Source organism: Rhineura floridana, chromosome 5 (genome assembly GCF_030035675.1).
Source record: "Rhineura floridana isolate rRhiFlo1 chromosome 5, rRhiFlo1.hap2, whole genome shotgun sequence".
NCBI lineage: Eukaryota > Metazoa > Chordata > Lepidosauria > Squamata > Rhineuridae > Rhineura > Rhineura floridana.
Genome location: NC_084484.1, coordinates 101,784,371 through 101,801,133, shown reverse-complemented (window position 1 = coordinate 101,801,133; position 16,763 = coordinate 101,784,371). Strand labels below are relative to the sequence as shown.

At 45.6% G+C, this 16,763-nt stretch overlaps 1 protein-coding gene across 6 annotated transcripts in view; it reads left to right on the top strand.

Annotated features, from left to right (window-relative positions):
- ITSN1 (intersectin 1) overlaps positions 1 to 16,763 on the top strand; it is a 162,711-nt gene that overhangs the window by 84,131 nt on the left and 61,817 nt on the right. For all 6 annotated transcript variants that reach the window (XM_061627743.1, XM_061627736.1, XM_061627737.1 and 3 more), the window contains 4 exons: positions 2,598 to 2,719; positions 5,907 to 6,130; positions 7,878 to 7,999; positions 9,622 to 9,869. In XM_061627743.1, the coding sequence (XP_061483727.1) occupies positions 2,598 to 2,719; positions 5,907 to 6,130; positions 7,878 to 7,999; positions 9,622 to 9,869 (716 nt within the window). The remainder of the gene's footprint in view (positions 1 to 2,597; positions 2,720 to 5,906; positions 6,131 to 7,877; positions 8,000 to 9,621; positions 9,870 to 16,763) is intronic.

The window sequence follows — 16,763 nt, the reverse complement described above, 5'->3', positions numbered from 1 at the left end:
GATTAAGTCAGCCTTGATTGCCCTGATGGATGACCTTTACTGAGAGCAGGGCAGGGGGAGTGTGACCTTGCTCCTGCTTGTTGATCTCTTGATGGCTCTTTATACGATTGACCATGGTATCCTCCTGGACTGGCTCCAATTTATATTGTTTTTGGGTGGTATTCAACTAACATTTTTCACTAGCACAAGGGGGTTTCTCCCCCTTTCCTCTCTCCTGCATTCCCTGTGCTGTCCCCAAGTCTGCTACAGAGTGTAGAGGGAACCCCCAGAAGAGATGTATGGGGTGTACAGGGGGATGAGAGGGGGAGATAATTCTGTTGAGCAAGGAGAAATCCTTGTGCTGACAGAACCTTAGCCTTAGTACTATGTTGAATATAACCAATTCTTATTACCACCACCACCACCCACCCTTCCCTCTAAGGTCCTTGAGCAGGTTACAACAGCACAAGTAATACAATTTTAAACCAAATACAATTATGACAACGTTCATACATTAAAAGTTTTCAGGTAGATCACAAAAATATTTTTCAGCTGTCAAAGGCCAAGGAAGAGGTATGTCTTCAGCATACAATGAAAGCTGAATAATGATGACACAAGATGCACCTCTATAGTGCAGGAATTCCAGTTTTAGGGCTGCCACAGAGAAAGTCCTCTTTTGGGCCACCACCCCTCGAACCTCTGAGAGTGGTGGACCTACCAAGAAGGCCTTCAGAAGTATCCTCAAGCTATGCACTGTTCCTTCCAAAGGAGTGAAACTATCCAGAGCAGGGAATTTTCTCACCTCTCTGACCCAAACATTTGGGACACATAATACTTCTGTCTTAGCTGGATTTTGGTTTAATTTATTGGTCCAAATTCAGCCCGTGCTTCCAAGTACAGTCCAGTGTCTAAATTGTCTCTCCTGATTCAGATGATACAGAATGAGTGAGCTGCATGTAATCCGCATATTGGTGACACTTCATTTTACCTCTCCTAATGTGAGCTCCCAGGTGTTAAATAGTATGGGGGACAACTTAGAACATGATGACTCCCATGATGCCAAATAATAGCTTTCCATGACTACTTTCTGGAGATGACCCTGAAGATAGGAATGGAACTACTGTAATACAGTACACTCAAGCCACAGAGCCTGTCCAGGAGGATATTCTACAGAGAGGTCAAGGATGACAAGAAGAGTCACACTCCTTCATCTCTCTCCTGACAAATATCATCAATGAAAGCCATTTCAGTGCTGTGTCTGGGCCTGAAGCTGGACTGAAAATGGGTCCAGATAATCAGCTTCCCTCAAACATGCCTGAAGTTGCCAAAAGTGGATATTCACCACTGGATGGTAGTTGTTAAACACTTAAGGAGGGCACTTTACCACCACTTTCAGGGAAGGTGGCATTAATCACTCCAGGGACCCACCCAGTCATCCCCCTTCAGCTAGCTCTAATACACCAAGATGACCAAGGGAAGAGGTAGTCAGCTGCATCCTTCAGTTAATTTGACAGCCTCCTCAGGATGCAATAATTGAAACTGATCCAGTACAGCTGGACCAGACAGTGTTCTGGATGCCTCTGTAGGACTGTGGCATCTAATTCTGTCCAAATCTGAGTGATTTTATCCCTAAAGTGCCTAACAAAATTATCACAGCATACTTCCCAGGGTGTCTCAACAGCAGTCTCCCAACCAGATGACAAAAGCCCATTCATCATTTGGAAAAGCTCTGTGGAATGTCTACTTGCAAACAGAATGGTGGCTGCAAAGTAAAGTTTTTTTGGTGCCACCACCACCACATGGTAGGTGCTGCAATATGCTCTCACAGGTGCTCAGTCAGTTTCAGATCAGAATTTACACCACTTGCACTCTAGCTGTTGACATCCCTGCTTCATCACATGCAGGTTGCTAGAGTACCAAGATAACCTGTGCACTCTATAGCATCTGCACAGGCACTCAGGAACAATCATGTCAATGGCTATAGGTGTCTCACAGTTCCATAGTGAGAGTCTCAACAAGTAAGCTGGCCACATTGGATGGATAATCCTTCAGAGCATTCAGGGGCCCATCAAGTACCAAAGTCTCAATGAGCGGACCATCTCAACAGTTTCCCCACCCTTACAGAGTGGGATGATTGTGACACACACACCCCAACTTGGATTGATGTTGCACTGAGTACCCGGGCAGACACATCTTATCCACCCAGGTATCTGTTATGCACACCAGATCAGCTGTTTGTGTGTTAGAATTTGTTAAGGGGCTGGATATTGTTAATAAGTATGTGTATATATTGGTTTTTTAAAGGGATTTATAATGTTTCTATTGCTGTTCATTAACAGTCTTGAGTCTCTTTGGAGAATAGGCGGAATTCTAAAAATAAAATTTTTTTTAACTAGCAACCCATGTATTAGCTACAGTGAGCCTAATATCAGATACGAGCCTACATGATACACAGTGAATCTAAAGTGACTTGTGATAGTTATAGAAGCTTGATGTAACTAGTCTTCAGGACCAAAGGCAGTAAAGTTTAACAAGCTAGCATTATGAAGACTGTTTGGCACTCCAAAACTTGAACTTTTGTCATTTATGCTGAAAAACATGCCACCACTTTATTGCAGGAGCTGAGGGAGATACATAACAAGCAGCAATTGCAGAAGCAAAAGAACATAGAAGCTGACAGGCTAAGACAGAAGGACCAAGAGAAAAAGTCAGAGCTGGAAAATCAAAAAGATAGTCAGAGGTAAGTTATGCTTACGGAAGGTGTATTTTTCAGTTGCTATGAAAAGGATCCAGTCAAAACTTTGTGTATCAGGATCTTTGGAATTAGAAGAACCCACTGTCTCCATATAGAGGACAGTCTTGGGAGGGAGAACCTCTGGCCCACAGGACAATCTTGGCCCACCAGCAGTTCCAATTTGGCACATGACATTTTTCATAAACCATGCTCACCTGTCAGGTGTCATCACCCCAATGGGCAGGTGACATCATCTAGAGGATTGGGATTCAATCCTGCTTAGTTTTGTTGCACACACTAGCTCCATGCAGCGGAGGAGCACGCACAGCTGATCACTGCAGAAAGGATTGAACCCCCCCGCACCAGCTGGGTGGAGGGTTCAATCCTACTTGTTATTTCATGTGCTAGTTCCCTCTGCAGAGAACTAGCGCATGTAGCCGTTCCCTGCAGAAAGTAGGACTGAATTCTCTGCATATCATCTGATAGGGGGCAAACCTGGGTGGTTGTTGTCTTCCTCGTTCCCATGGACCAACATTGACAGGTATTTCTGCCCACCTGTCAACATTGGCCCATGGAGTCAATAAAGATCTGCCTTGCCAGGCCAAAAAAGTTCCCCACTCCTGGGCATGAGCAACACTGGAACATAATTCTCTTATATTTTTAAATTACTGACTCTTGTGTCTTAACACCAGCAAGGCCATTGTTAGAGGAAGGTATTGGTGCAAACTCTTTATTGTCAAAAGAACTAATTAATTGCTGAGTTGTAGGCACTGGGATACAAGTCATTTTGTAGTGTTACTTGTTAAACATTGCTAGATAATGTGTGTTACTGTTCACTTAATAGTTGCTTATCAGTGTAGGTCACATTCTCTATTCCTTGATTCCTGTGCACATTGCCCAGTGAATAATGACATTCCTCAGCTATTTTTCCTCATTGCAAAGATTCATGTTCATAGGAGACCATTGAGGGTACTAGCACAGACTGGGAAATAACAGTTACTGTCTCTAGTACTTTCTTTCCAATGTAGTTTTTGTACAAGTTGCCAGCTTTCTTCATGCTGGGCTATGAAGAATGTGTGATTCTCCTTATTTCTGGAAGCTTGCCAGACTTTGTTGAAAGATGGCACTTTTTTTTATTCTTACTGTTTATATGTTACTTTATAAAATGCTGCAGCAGAGCTGGCATTCTTGGAATAGGGCAAGATAAAAACCCAGTATGAAAAGCTTCAAATGAGTAGATGATGTGAATATATGACAATAACCTGAATGAAAAAATGGTTTTTTTGGGGGGGGTCACTTTAATTAAGCTTCCCCCAAACATTGATACATAATGTGATAACAATATTTGTCTGTTCTTAACACCAAGCAGTTTTCTACTCCTGACTATGTCCTTTATGTCAGATTAATTTTGAAAATCATCTGAATATGCTGATAGCAAATGTGTATCAAACTGACTTCAAAAGTTAAGGATGGTTGGAGTTCTGTTAGTGCTTCCTCAGGCGTGAAGTAACACAAACTGACTTGGTATTTCTAGGTAACAGGAGTGAAGCTTTGCAGTCTTGGGAAAAAAATATACCTGATGGTTATTGTACACTTACATCAACTAGGATTCATCTTTTTGCCAGCTCTGCAAATATTGTAATGCCAGACATTGTTTTTTGTTCTTGTCCACCTCACATCATTATACCTCACAACATTAAACTCAACTTAAATGTAAAAGATTTTTCTGACTGAAGGCTCATATGGATTTGTGTATTTTATCTGTATTCTATGCGAGTCTTAGTGAGATGGTTGAAAGGCTTCTGCCACACTTTAAAACATATATTTTCACTGAAGGGCCTGTTACATTGCTGGTTTGGATTCCCCTCATGGTTGCTCACTTTCTTTTTTTAGTACAACAAGAACAAAATGATTTATCCTGTGGTACCACAACTAATTATTGCAGTAGAGTTTTCTTTAAGGGGTAAGAGACGAGGCAAGAACAGATTAAATCCTCTTCCAGCCAGAACACAAGATCCAAAGTCAACACTTCTTCATGAGAAAGGAATTGACAGGTTCTCTCCCCCACCTGTTAAATTTGTTTGCAGCAACTCTTCATGTTTTTTCCTTGGGCAGAGGAGAGGCTTTTTAAAGTGCATCTGGGACGAGGCATGTTTCACTGCTCATGTGCTTCCCACCAATGTTTTCTTCTTTTCTCACTCTCCCCTGATCTTGGTGGAAACAATCCCGACAGCTGAATCCAGGCTAAACTCCCCAAAGCTCACTCCTGCAACTTCTAGCCCAGAGAAGAATATTGTGACAACTCTACCATGGGAGCCAGGTTGAAGTAGAAACATGTTGTTGGGAGTGCAGAGACAAAGTTTGATACCAACCAAACTCTTGTTTTGCACCAGAACAGCATCCAATAGCATTACAAAAGGTGAGGGAGTTAAACCATCCATGTGTTCCCATCCAGAGAGGCATCAGATTTACAAACGGAAGCTAGAGGTCCCTTGTTAACCTAGGTAACACACCATAGAAAATAACCTTACACATGGATTGTGTAAAACCACCTGTAGCTACTGAATTTTACATTTCCTTATTAATAATCATGTGGGCGATGTACATTGTAATTTTATTTTGAATGACTGATAACTCTGACTAAATGTCATGGTGTCTCTACAGTTGTGGTTGTCTGGCATTGTCTAAACTGTAAATAGTTTTTCTGAGATTCTTGTTAACAGTCTTCTGCAGATTGTTACAGAAATCTCTCAATATCAAACAGTTTAGCCTTAAGGGATTTTTTACGGAGTCTTGCAAATGTATGCAACTTTATTTTCTGTTAGGATGATATAAATTATTTTGAAATATGCCTTGGTAATGATACAAATACATATTTGGTGACAACCAGTAATGCATACCCACGTTTGCAACAGAAATCTGCTTACACAACAGGAGTTCCAGTTTTCCCCCTTCCCCCTCTAGCTCCCCATATGCCCCTAAAATCTGCTCTGAAGGTTTTCCCAGCCCTCCAGAATAGATTTGGAATGTACTCAAGGGGCTGCTGGGAGGAATGAAAAAAGAACCCTCTTTGCATGAACAGACACCCAGTCACACTTTGTTAGATCTCTCCCGTTGAAAAGAATATTCAGGCAGTATGTGTTAGGAAAAATAGTGCAACGTTATGTCTATTTTTTTTTTTTACACCAATTAGAAGAACCCGAGAGAGACAGTGGCTTGACAGAATACAACAGGAACAAGAACTCCCACGGCCAAGAAAAAATCAAGAAGAGGAAAAGCAAAAATGGGAAGAATTAAGCAAAAAGAAGGAGAATGATGATAAAAACAAACAAGAAGTGCAAGAAAAATTGGATAAACTTTTTCATCCGTATAAAGATAAAACAAAACCAGCTCTCCAAGCTCCCTGGCCAACTGCAGGTACAAAATAACGGGGGAATCATATTATGTGCATATGAAGTCTTATTTGTTTCACATTATTATGTACAAATGCACATAATCTTAAAAGAAAATATTCAGGTTTGGTCAGGGAGGAAAACTGAATCCTATCTAAAACTAGTCTGAATATTTATCCCAGTTCCAATTTCTTGAATGAAAGTCTTTGAATCCATAGAACAGAATTTAAAACAAATTTCAGTTATTAGATTCAGGGTTTGCCTGGTGGTGTGATATTCTATTCCTTCCATCCATCCAAAATCATCTGACACACTCCTACATATCCACCCATAAATGAAGAAGTACTGGCAGCTCATGTTTGGGTTAGCTTGCATTGGCTCTGCCAGAACTATAGGAAGGAATTAATTCTGAAAACAGACTCAAAACATAGCCCAAATATTCCAAATGTGGGTGCACCAAAGATTTGTGTAAAGGCATTAAGATATTGGCAGTTTTATTTTCAATCCTTTTCCTAATTATCCTGAACATGAAATTAGCCTTTCTCACTGCTGTCGCACACTGGATTGACATTGTCATTCAGTCACCATAACTTCAATATCCCTTTCCTGGTCAATCAGCACCAGTCCACACCCCATAAATGTGTTTTACTGAAGTTAGGATTTCTTGACCCAATATCCATCACTCTACACTTGCTTGTGTTAAATTGCATTTTAATGTTTATTCACCGAGTTTGGAGATATTCTTTTGGAGGTCCTTACAATGCCTTTTTGTTTTTACTACAGTGAATGATGTAGTGTCATCAGCAAATTTGGCCATCTCACTGCTCACCCCTAACTCCAAGTCACTTATGAACAAGTTTAAAAACACTGGTCTGAATACTGATCCCTGTCGGAACCCACTTCTTATATAGCTTGATTGTGAGAACTATCTATTCCTGCTCTCTTCTTCCTGTTCATTTACCAGTTCCTGGTCTATAAGAGGACCTGCTTCTTATCCCATGACTGTTAAGCTTACCCAGGAATCTTTGGTTAGGAATTTGATCATGTTTTTTGAAAGTGCAAGTGTAGACAAACAGTTGCATCCATCAAAGTCCCATTAACAGAAACAATTCCACCTGCACAACACTTACTCTCCCTGTGCGCTTCCAAATCTGCTGTGGAGGGTTGGGAACCTTGAAAACAGATTTGGGGGGTGCATGGGGAGCGGAGAGGAGGTCCAGATAAGTATGCGCAGGCAGAAGTCCTTGCCTTAATAGAACAACTTTGTTGGATGCAACCCACAATGTCTACTGGATCACCACTATGCACTTACTTACTGACACCCTCAAAGTATTCTGAGAGGTTACATGGACAGGACTTTACTTTGCAGTAAATATAGTGCATATGGATTTTAATGATAATAGATTTTATGTATGTTGTCAATGTACAACTTTTTATTTGTGGTGTGCGTGGTGTGTGAGGTTTGGCAAAGCCTTTAGTATATGAAATAATGATTACTACAACTATATGTGTTAGGGCAAAGTAAAAATCACAAATAGATTAATTTCTGACTTCACTTTATTTCAAAATGTCTTAAATTGTATTTAAATTTATAACGTCTGGTTAAGGTGGTGATTGACTTTTCTTTGTTTCTCCTGTAAAATGAAGATACTGATTCTGTTCACCAGAAGTATAGTGAAAATTAGCATAACATATTTGGCAAGCAAAAATGACTTTGTTTCTCAGATATAATAAAGCGTTTTTTTAAAATGCTTTTGTTTTTGTGCATATAGAAAAGGCTCCATTAACAATTTCTGCTCAGGAAGATGTAAAAATAGTATATTATCGAGCACTATATCCTTTTGAATCCCGAAGCCATGATGAAATCACAATCCAGCCAGGAGACATCATCATGGTAAGAGAATACAATGTTACACAAAAGCACGTTTTACATGTCTTAATGATAGATGACATGCTGTGAAACTGTAATATCCTAAAGGCTGAAAGGTCAAACTGAAATGGTTTGGTGTCTGAAAGAAGTGCACTTTGCCTTCTTGGATTTTAGCTTCTAGGGTGTCTAAGGAAAGGTGGTAACGAATAGATGAGAGCAGACCCAAGAACAATGAGTGGGTTAACAGATAAGTATCTTAAGGACCACTGCCTTGTGCATATACCACCCCACACACTTTGTTCTACATTGAGGCCTTGCTCCAAGTGCTGCTGCCAAATGAGGCCTTTTCAGTAGTTGCACCAAGTGTGTGGAATGCCCTCTGCTAAGATATGCATTGAGCCCCCAAACTGTATTTGTATTCCTTTTATCATCAGGCCAAGAATTGGCTTTTTAAAGAATACCTTTGGCTAGACTTGCAGCCTTTCCCAACCAGTGTGCCTCCAGATGTTGTTGGACCACAACTCCCATCAGCCTCAGCCAGCATTGCCAATGGTCAGGAAGATGGGAGTTGTGGTCCAACAACATCTGGAGGCACACTGGTTGGGAAAGGCTGGGCTAGAGATATCTATCAATTTCTGAGTTGTGGCTTCTACTTGGGTTTCCACTGTCCACATTTATTCTAATCCTGTTGCTGTGTAGATTTTTGTGTTGGAAAGGGAAGGAGGGGCAATGATTGTTCAGCACTGTTTTTGTACTGTGTGATTAATCTTTTGTATTGTATTTGCAATTAGTAAATGGCTTGAGGATTTAATCTGGTTTTATCTTTGTAACTGTTTTGGGTTCATTTCAAGGGAGAAAAGTGGGATTCAAGTCATTAAAAGGAAATACAAATAAGTAGCAAATCAGAATAATTTCTTATTTCAAAATCATTTCTAGGCCTTAAGTTTGGATCAAGAAGCCTAGAAATCAACAACTAGAAAGGAGTTTTTTGGCAGCCCATTTTTTATGGCAACTACCATTTAGCAGGAAGATGATTTACAAAAATTAAGACCAGGAAATAGGACTCTGCTACAGCCCTGGCCCAACTGAAGTTGGTGCTCTGTTGATAGGGCTGGAAAGGAGGCGTGTTGGTGAGGAACAGAAAAAGGGTTGGATCTCCAGTTCCTTCTCAATTGCCCCTAAACTAGGGAGAGACTTGTGCCAGGTCAGGTTTCTCCCCCACTTTAGGATTACAATCTAAAATGCAAATTTTAAAATTATAATGACATTTCAAATCTAAAGTCATACTGCTACAGTGCATTATGTCTCATACTCTTGGGGAAATCTAGGATTATTTAGATTACTTTGCTGCAAAATTTCAGCTTTGAAATTGCAGCCTGTAATGGATTTCTTGGAACTGATCATTTTGCAACAATAGTAGCTTTCTCCACATCTCTTCTTTAGTTAATATTGGGATTTTATAAAAGCAATTTGCCATAATCACTGCACATTTACTTAGTTTTGTTAAAATAGCTGTAATGTCACAGAATAGCTAGTACATGCATCAGGAATACTGCTCCGGTGCTATGCTTTTTGGAGAAAGTGTATTAACTGTGGACAGCATCTTATTTTAATATTCCATGTTAACCTATGACTTATTTGAACAGGTGGATGAAAGCCAAACTGGAGAACCTGGATGGCTTGGAGGTGAACTGAAAGGGAAAACAGGATGGTTTCCTGCAAACTATGCAGAGAGAATTTCTGAAAATGAAATTACCAATTCAATAAAGCCAGTAACTGATGCTGCAGCTGTACCTAAAGTTTCGTTGCGTGAAACCCCCACAACACCATTGGCATTGCCTGTTCCAACAGATTCAAGTACCACTGCCAATAACTGGGCAGACTTCAGTTCAACGTACGGTTTCATTGGGGTTCAATTTTCCTTTCTTTCTTCCTTATAATTGTAAAGGTGAATAATCCACATAGTTTAAAGTAGCTTTGCAGTTAAGCCCATGAAACGTTTGATGCATCTGTCCTTAGTCATTTATGGTATTGGCAGCATGATGAAGTTAATTCAACCAAGCAAATAAACTTACAAAAGTTGATATCAACAAATGTGTTAATAGTTTACCACATTTAAATTTTAAATTCCTTGATTGAATTCCTTTATCTCATCCTTTTATTGAAAATCTTTTCTAATATCAGACCCTGGAAAATAGGTTTAAAACCCTGCTTTGCCAGGCTGGAGCGGAGGGGACACTGTTGATAGGCATGATCCTCCCTCTGGGAGTGACAGGCAGGGTGCTTTCCAATCTTCTGCCTCCTCTTCAGGGGGAGGAGCCATCCCCTCACCAGACTGACCCTGTCTTTGAGTCTGTCAGGATGTGGATTGGCTTGCTCTGCAGCCCTTTCCTGACTTTATAATGATTGTTTGCCTTAAGTGAGTCATCCTGTCCTGCTGTGTTTGTGGTGTGTGAGTTTTTTGCCTCTTTCCCCTTCCTTTGTCTGTGTTGCCTGGGATTTTTTGTTTTTGTCCTCTTCGGTTTTCTCTGCTGTTCTGGGGTCGGGAAGAGGGGGAGTGGACATTGTGTGTGTTTTTCTTACTGCTACTTAGAACCAGCTAATTTTATGAGAGTGGGCAGTGCTGTTTGGCTAAGTGGCTTAGCTCTCCCCCTCCTCTTTTCTGCCCATTTTAGGCGTGATTGTGGTTTTGGCAGGAGCACCATTTTGTACTGCAGTTGCTGCTGGGAGCTCTTTTTTGGTGGGAGCACCATTTTGTTGTTGCCCGGCTGAGATGTGTTGATGCCCTTTTTTGGCACAAGCACCATTTTGGGTTGGCACTCACCATATACTTTTGGTTCTGCGGCCCCCTTTCTTCCTATTGTGATTTTGGGGTTTTTAATGGGCTTTAGCACCACTTTGCATGGGGTTTTCCCCAGACCACTTTGTATGGGGTTTGCCCCAGACTCCTTGGGGGGGGGGACGGATTCAAGGCAGCAGTCATCCAGGGGTGTCCGTTCAAGGGGGTTTCTCCTCCCGATTCCTCCCCCCAGGTGCACAGTGTTGTTGGCAGCAATAGGCAGTGCTCATCAATAAGCTAATAGGCGGGTTCGCCAATGGGTGCCAGGGAAGAGACTTGCTTGAGGTTGCTTTCTGTCAAGAGGCTAATAGCCAAGAATACCTCTAATGCTGTGTCATGCAGTGATGGCCCCTTGCGGTTTGCTTCTCATTCCTTGCTTCTCATTCCTGGTGCCAGTACTTTTCTGTGTGGCTGCCTGCTTCCATTTGCCCCTGTTGTCCTGTAGGGGTCATTTGGGGGCATTTAACCCATCCTTATTCCACTCCTTGGGTCCTCCCGTTGTTGGGGATAGAGGGCAATGGAGTCCTCAGGCCTTGTGGCTCATGGGGTAGAGATGTCTGAGTAATGAGTCTATGGCCTCAGGGTTGAAGCATAGTGCCTCAGCAGCTTCTAGGTCATTGCTACTGGGCCAAGGCCTGGCAGAGGCTGTAGGAGTTCCACCTGCTGGGGATTTCCCCAGCGTTTTTTCATGGTTACATACCTGTTACCTCTCAGGAGCTCAGGGAGTCCATTATTGAGAGGGATTTTCTTTCTGCCGTAAAGAAACATGGGAAGCACTAGTCCAAGGCCCACAAAAAGCAAGAGTTTTTTTATGGTTCTAGCCAGGCTTCAAGGAGGTTTCCTTCTTTCTCCTCCTCTTTATCTCATTCCAGATCCCATTGTCCTTTGGGGGAGGCTAGCACTTTTGCTGTTCAGGCCAGACTGAGGCAGGTGCCTCTTGCTCCTTCTGGGAAGGCAGATTTGGACTGTGTGCCGGGGAAAGATGCTCCCTCGGGGTCAGAGGCTTCTCATAGGGATGGGGAGGAGGGACTCTTTCTGATGAGGATCTGAAGGTGGTCACACTGCTGCAGCATTTATTCCCTTCTGACATGTTTTTGCCTCCTTTGGCAGACACACATGGTGCTGCAGCTTCCAGAAGAGTCATCCTCGGCTGAAGCCAACAAGAATACTCCTGCATCAGGGGCGTTCAAGGCTTTTCCTTCTGCTGCCATAAAGCCAGCCTGAAATTCTTTCCTTCAGTCTTTTGAGGATGTGTAGGATTCAGAATGGGCGTGGCCCAGTGAGTTTAAGAATGTTCCTAAACTAACCAGATTACATTGTACTCTTCCTGAAAAGGTTTTGCAATGCCTCAGGTTCCCTTCAGTGGACCAGCCTGTGGCTGCTTTGGCATCTAATGCTGCCATTTTCTCTGAAGGGGAGGGGGGACAAAGGATCCTTGCAACAAGCATGTTGAGGGGGCCTTTTGGCACAGCTTTGAGGCAGACACTATGGGTTTCAGTGCAGCAGCTACTTCTTCCATTCTTGCTAGGACCGTTTTGATGTGGGCTGAGAAGCTGGGGGACTTTTTGAAAAATATTTGTCATGCTTTGGCCTTTCCAGCAGATGCCTTTCTGGATGCACTCCAGTTTTCCATCAGGTCAATGGCAGCCACCACTGTTGCCAGGGGGAACATTTGGCTTAGGTAATAGGAGATAGATCAGGCCTCTCAGCAGAAGGTGGTTGGCCTTCCACTTTGGGGTTCTCTGCTTTTCGGGGAATCACTTCAAGAGCATTTGGTTGAGATGAAGAACAAGAAAAAGGCACTTCCTTCTGTCAAAAAGGATGCTGGAAGGGGCACCAAAATAGTTCCTTTCAGGGTCCCAAAGGCTCTGAGAAGCCCAGAAGATACTTTCATTTTAAGGCCTGATTGGGGAGGCCTGATGGGGGCGGGGGACAGCTTGTCTCTAAACAGGCAGGTGGTCTCTCCTCTTCCAGGTTCTCCAAAGGTGCCAAGAAACCCACCTCCTCTTGCGTGATCAGAAGTCTAGATCAGCTTCTAAAGAGGGGTTGGCATCTACATTTTGTGGATGAGTGGTACAGCATCAGCCCAGATGGGTGATAGACACTGTCACAAGCAGCTATGAGCTGGAATTCTTCCAGATTTTGTACAACAGGTTTCTTCCATGTCCAAGATTCTGGACACTTGACAAATACCAGAAATACAGGAAAGCCATTGACCATTTGATTGCCATTCGTGTGATAAAACCGGTACCTCCCTCATAGGAGAAAAGTGGGGTTTATTCAATCTTTTTCTTAGTGCCCAAGAAACATGGCAACATCAGGGCTATCTTGAACCTCAAATAGTTCAACAGAAGCATGGCCAAAAAAGCTCAAAATGGAAACACTTTGTTCAATTGCCACTGCACTGAGAAACAGGGATTGGATGACCTCCATTGACCTCTCCAAGGCATACCTGCACATTCCAATCAGGACAAGTCACTGCAAATTTCTTCAGTTCTTGTACGATAAAACCCACTTCCAGTATCAGGCTGTCCTATTAGGCCAGTACTCTGCTCTGAGGGTGTTCACCAAGGTGCTGGTGGCAGTGGTTGCGCACCTGTGCACCAGGGTGATCTTTCTTCATCCCTATCTGAACAACATTCTGGTCTAGGCTCTGTCTCAGGAGAAGTGTCTCCAGGATACACAGGTGACTCTAGTGTCTACAGGACCTGAGTTTTGTGGTCAGTCTGGAAAAGAGTTCACTGTCTCCCACACAATCTTTCATTCATTTGAAGATGATTCTGGACATGGATTGTTTTCAGAGGTATCTGACTCCAGAGCACGTTCAGAAGGTGCTGCAGCTGGTGGAGCTGACTGTTGCATTGCAGTCACTGGATCTCATGCCACTGGTTCAGCTGCAGGGCATGATGGTTCCTGTCATAGTCAGGTCCCGTGGGCTCAGTACCACTCTTGCTTCCTTCAACAGCTTCTCTAGCTCTTCCAGGACAAAATCATGGAATGGGCAAAACTGGAGATGGTTCTTCTGGATGGGCTGAGGAGGGAGACACAGTGGTGGCTGGCCCCACAGCAACTGCTCAAGGGGTGTGAGTCTGGATGTTCCTTAGCCATTGGAACTCACCACCAGCACCAACCTGTATGGTTGTCAGCTCTACACTGCATCAGCAGTGCCGGGGGGGGGGCTGGAAATTCCTGGGTCTTTGGCAGGGAAGGAAAGTCCTTAGCCAGCAGTCGGGTTGTAAATCTGCCAGGCCTATCTGAAGCGTACTTGCCGAGTCAGAAGTCCAGAAGCGAGGTCAGTGGAGGTCCGGGATCAATTGCCAAGGGGTCAGTCAAAGAGATGCTGCAGGGAAACTAGGTCTACACAAAGCCACGCCTGACGTTGCAGTCAGCACCAAGCTGCAGCCAAGGTGTGCCTTATAAAGAGCAGGATGGACAGCAGGTGTGAGCCCTCCGCGTTTGGGCCTTAAGGAGACAGGCCTGCCTCTCTTCTGCCTGACCTTCTGCTGTCTACGTTCTGCAGGTGAGGGGGGAGTATCCTGTTCACTGTCTGTGTCTGGCTGCAGGGCCTCTGCTGTATCTGGGGTGCTCTGCAGCTGAGGGGCAGAAGGAGCTGGATTCTCAGGAGGCTCCTCCGTGTCTCCTGCTGCTCCTGGGTCTGCTGCTGTTACTCCCGAGTCATCCTCATCTGAGGAGTCCTCTGACGGGGCCATGACACTATCCCCCGCCCCACGACCAACCCTCCACCTCCCGCCGGGGCCCGGCTTATCCGGGTAGTGCTGGTGGAAGCGCCGGACCAGACGAGGGGCATGCACCTGCGCCGCATCTTCCCATGAGCGTTCCTCAGGGCAGTACCCCTGCCAGTCTATGAGGTACTGGAGGCGGCCCCGATGCCTCCAGGAGTCCAGGATCTGCGCCACTTCGAATTCCTCTTCGCCGTTGACTTGTATCGGTGGGGGGGGGCGTGATTGACTACCCAAGGGGTGAGACGGGAGAGCGGGAGTCAGCAGTGATCTATGGAAGACAGGGTGAATGCGGAAGGAGGCAGGGAGTTGGAGCCGGAACGCCACCGGGTTAATTTGCTGGGTGATCCGGAAGGGACCTGCGTTCCGAGCCTCCAGCTTGTGAGACGGCCGTTGCGAACGCAGGAATTTGGTTGAGAGCCATACCCGGTCGCCTACCTTCAGCGGCGGGCCTGGTTGGCGGTGGCGGTCAGCAAAGCGCTTATACGTGTCCTTGGCCTGCTTCAGCTGCTCCTTCAGGACTGCCTGCTGGGCTTGCAACTCCTGCAGCATGACATCCGCAGCGGGGACCGGCGACGGGGGTCGCACTGAGGGGAAGAATCGGGGGTGGTAGCCGTAAGAGGCAAAGAACGGGGTCTGGCGCGTGGAGGCATGCACGGAGTGATTATACGCGAACTCCGCCAGCGGTAACAGATCCACCCAATTGTCCTGTTGGAAGCAGGTGTAACACCGCAGGTATTGTTCGACGGTGGCGTTGGTACGTTCTGTTTGTCCATCTGATTGAGGGTGGTGGGTGGAGGACAAGTGGATCTGGACGTTCAGGGCCCGAAACAGGGCCTGCCAGAACCGGGCGGTGAACTGGGCTCCTCAGTCAGAGATCAGGTGGTCGGGGAGGCCGTGTAACCGGAAAACCTGGGTCAAGAACAGTTGCGCAGTTTCTGGGGCAGAGGGTAGGCTGGCACAGGGGAGGAAATGGGCCATCTTGGTGAACAGGTCTACGTCTACGAGGATGGTGGTCATTCCCCGGGAGGCCGGTAAGTCCGTGATAAAATCCAGGGAGACCGAGCGCCAGGGCCCGGGGGGGGTAGGCAGTGGGAGCAGGAGACCTGGGGGCTTGCCGGGGTGGCTCTTGGCTCGCTGGCAGGTATCACAGGCCGCTACATAGTCCTTGACGTCCGCTTGGACCCGGGGCCACCAGAAATCCCGTAGGACCAGGTGAAGGGTTTTATACGTTCCAAAATGCCCTGCCGGCTGGCTGTCATGGCAGAGGTGGAGCACCTCTCCCCGCAGAGCTCCCGGGGGAACGTACAACCGGTTCCAGTGATACAAGAGGCCCTGCTGCAAGGAAAAGGGGCTGTCCCGGGCAGGCATCCCTGACTGGAGCTCTCGCTGCTGGGCCAGGGCGTAGGGGTCCTTTTGCTGCTGTTCCTGCACCCGGTCCAGGAGGGGTTGTGGCTGGTGGGTAGCGGCGAAGTTCTCTGGGCGAAGAATTGGGCGAAGGGGGCGATCGACCTGCTCGGCTCGGTATTCTGGCTTGCGAGAGAGTGCGTCTGCTAGGGTGTTTTGGCGGCCAGGGAGGTAGGTGACCGTGAACTGGAACCGGGAGAAAAACAGGGACCACCGGATCTGGCGTTGGTTCAGCCGTCGGGCGCTTTGCAGGTGCTCCAGGTTTCGGTGGTCTGTTCGTACCTGGACCGGATGGCATGCCCCTTCCAGGAGATGACGCCAGGTCTCGAAGGCTACTTTGATGGCCAGTAACTCCTTCTCCCAAATGGTGTAGTTCTGTTCCAAAGCGTTGAGTTTCCGGGAGTGGAACGCACAGGGGAGAAGGGACTGCTTGCTCCCCACCGGCTGAAGTAGGACCGCTGCCACTGCCTTATCCGATGCATCGGCCTCCACTATGTAAGGTCGGGTAGGGTCGGGTTGCTGGAGGATGGGTTCAGATGTAAAGGCGTGTTGGAGGCGCCGGAAGGCCTGTTGAGCGGCCTCGGTCCAAACAAACTTCTCTTTGCCTCGAAGCAGGTCTGATATGGGCGTGGTGAGTTCGGAGAAGTGGGAGATGAACCGGCAGTAATAGTTGGCAAAGCCCAAGAAGCGCTGCACATCTTTGGGGCTTCGCGGAGTGGCCCAGTGGAGTATGGTCTCAATTTTGGCGGGGTCCATCTGGATACCCGAGGGCGAGATCCGATGGCCTAGGAAATCCACGGTC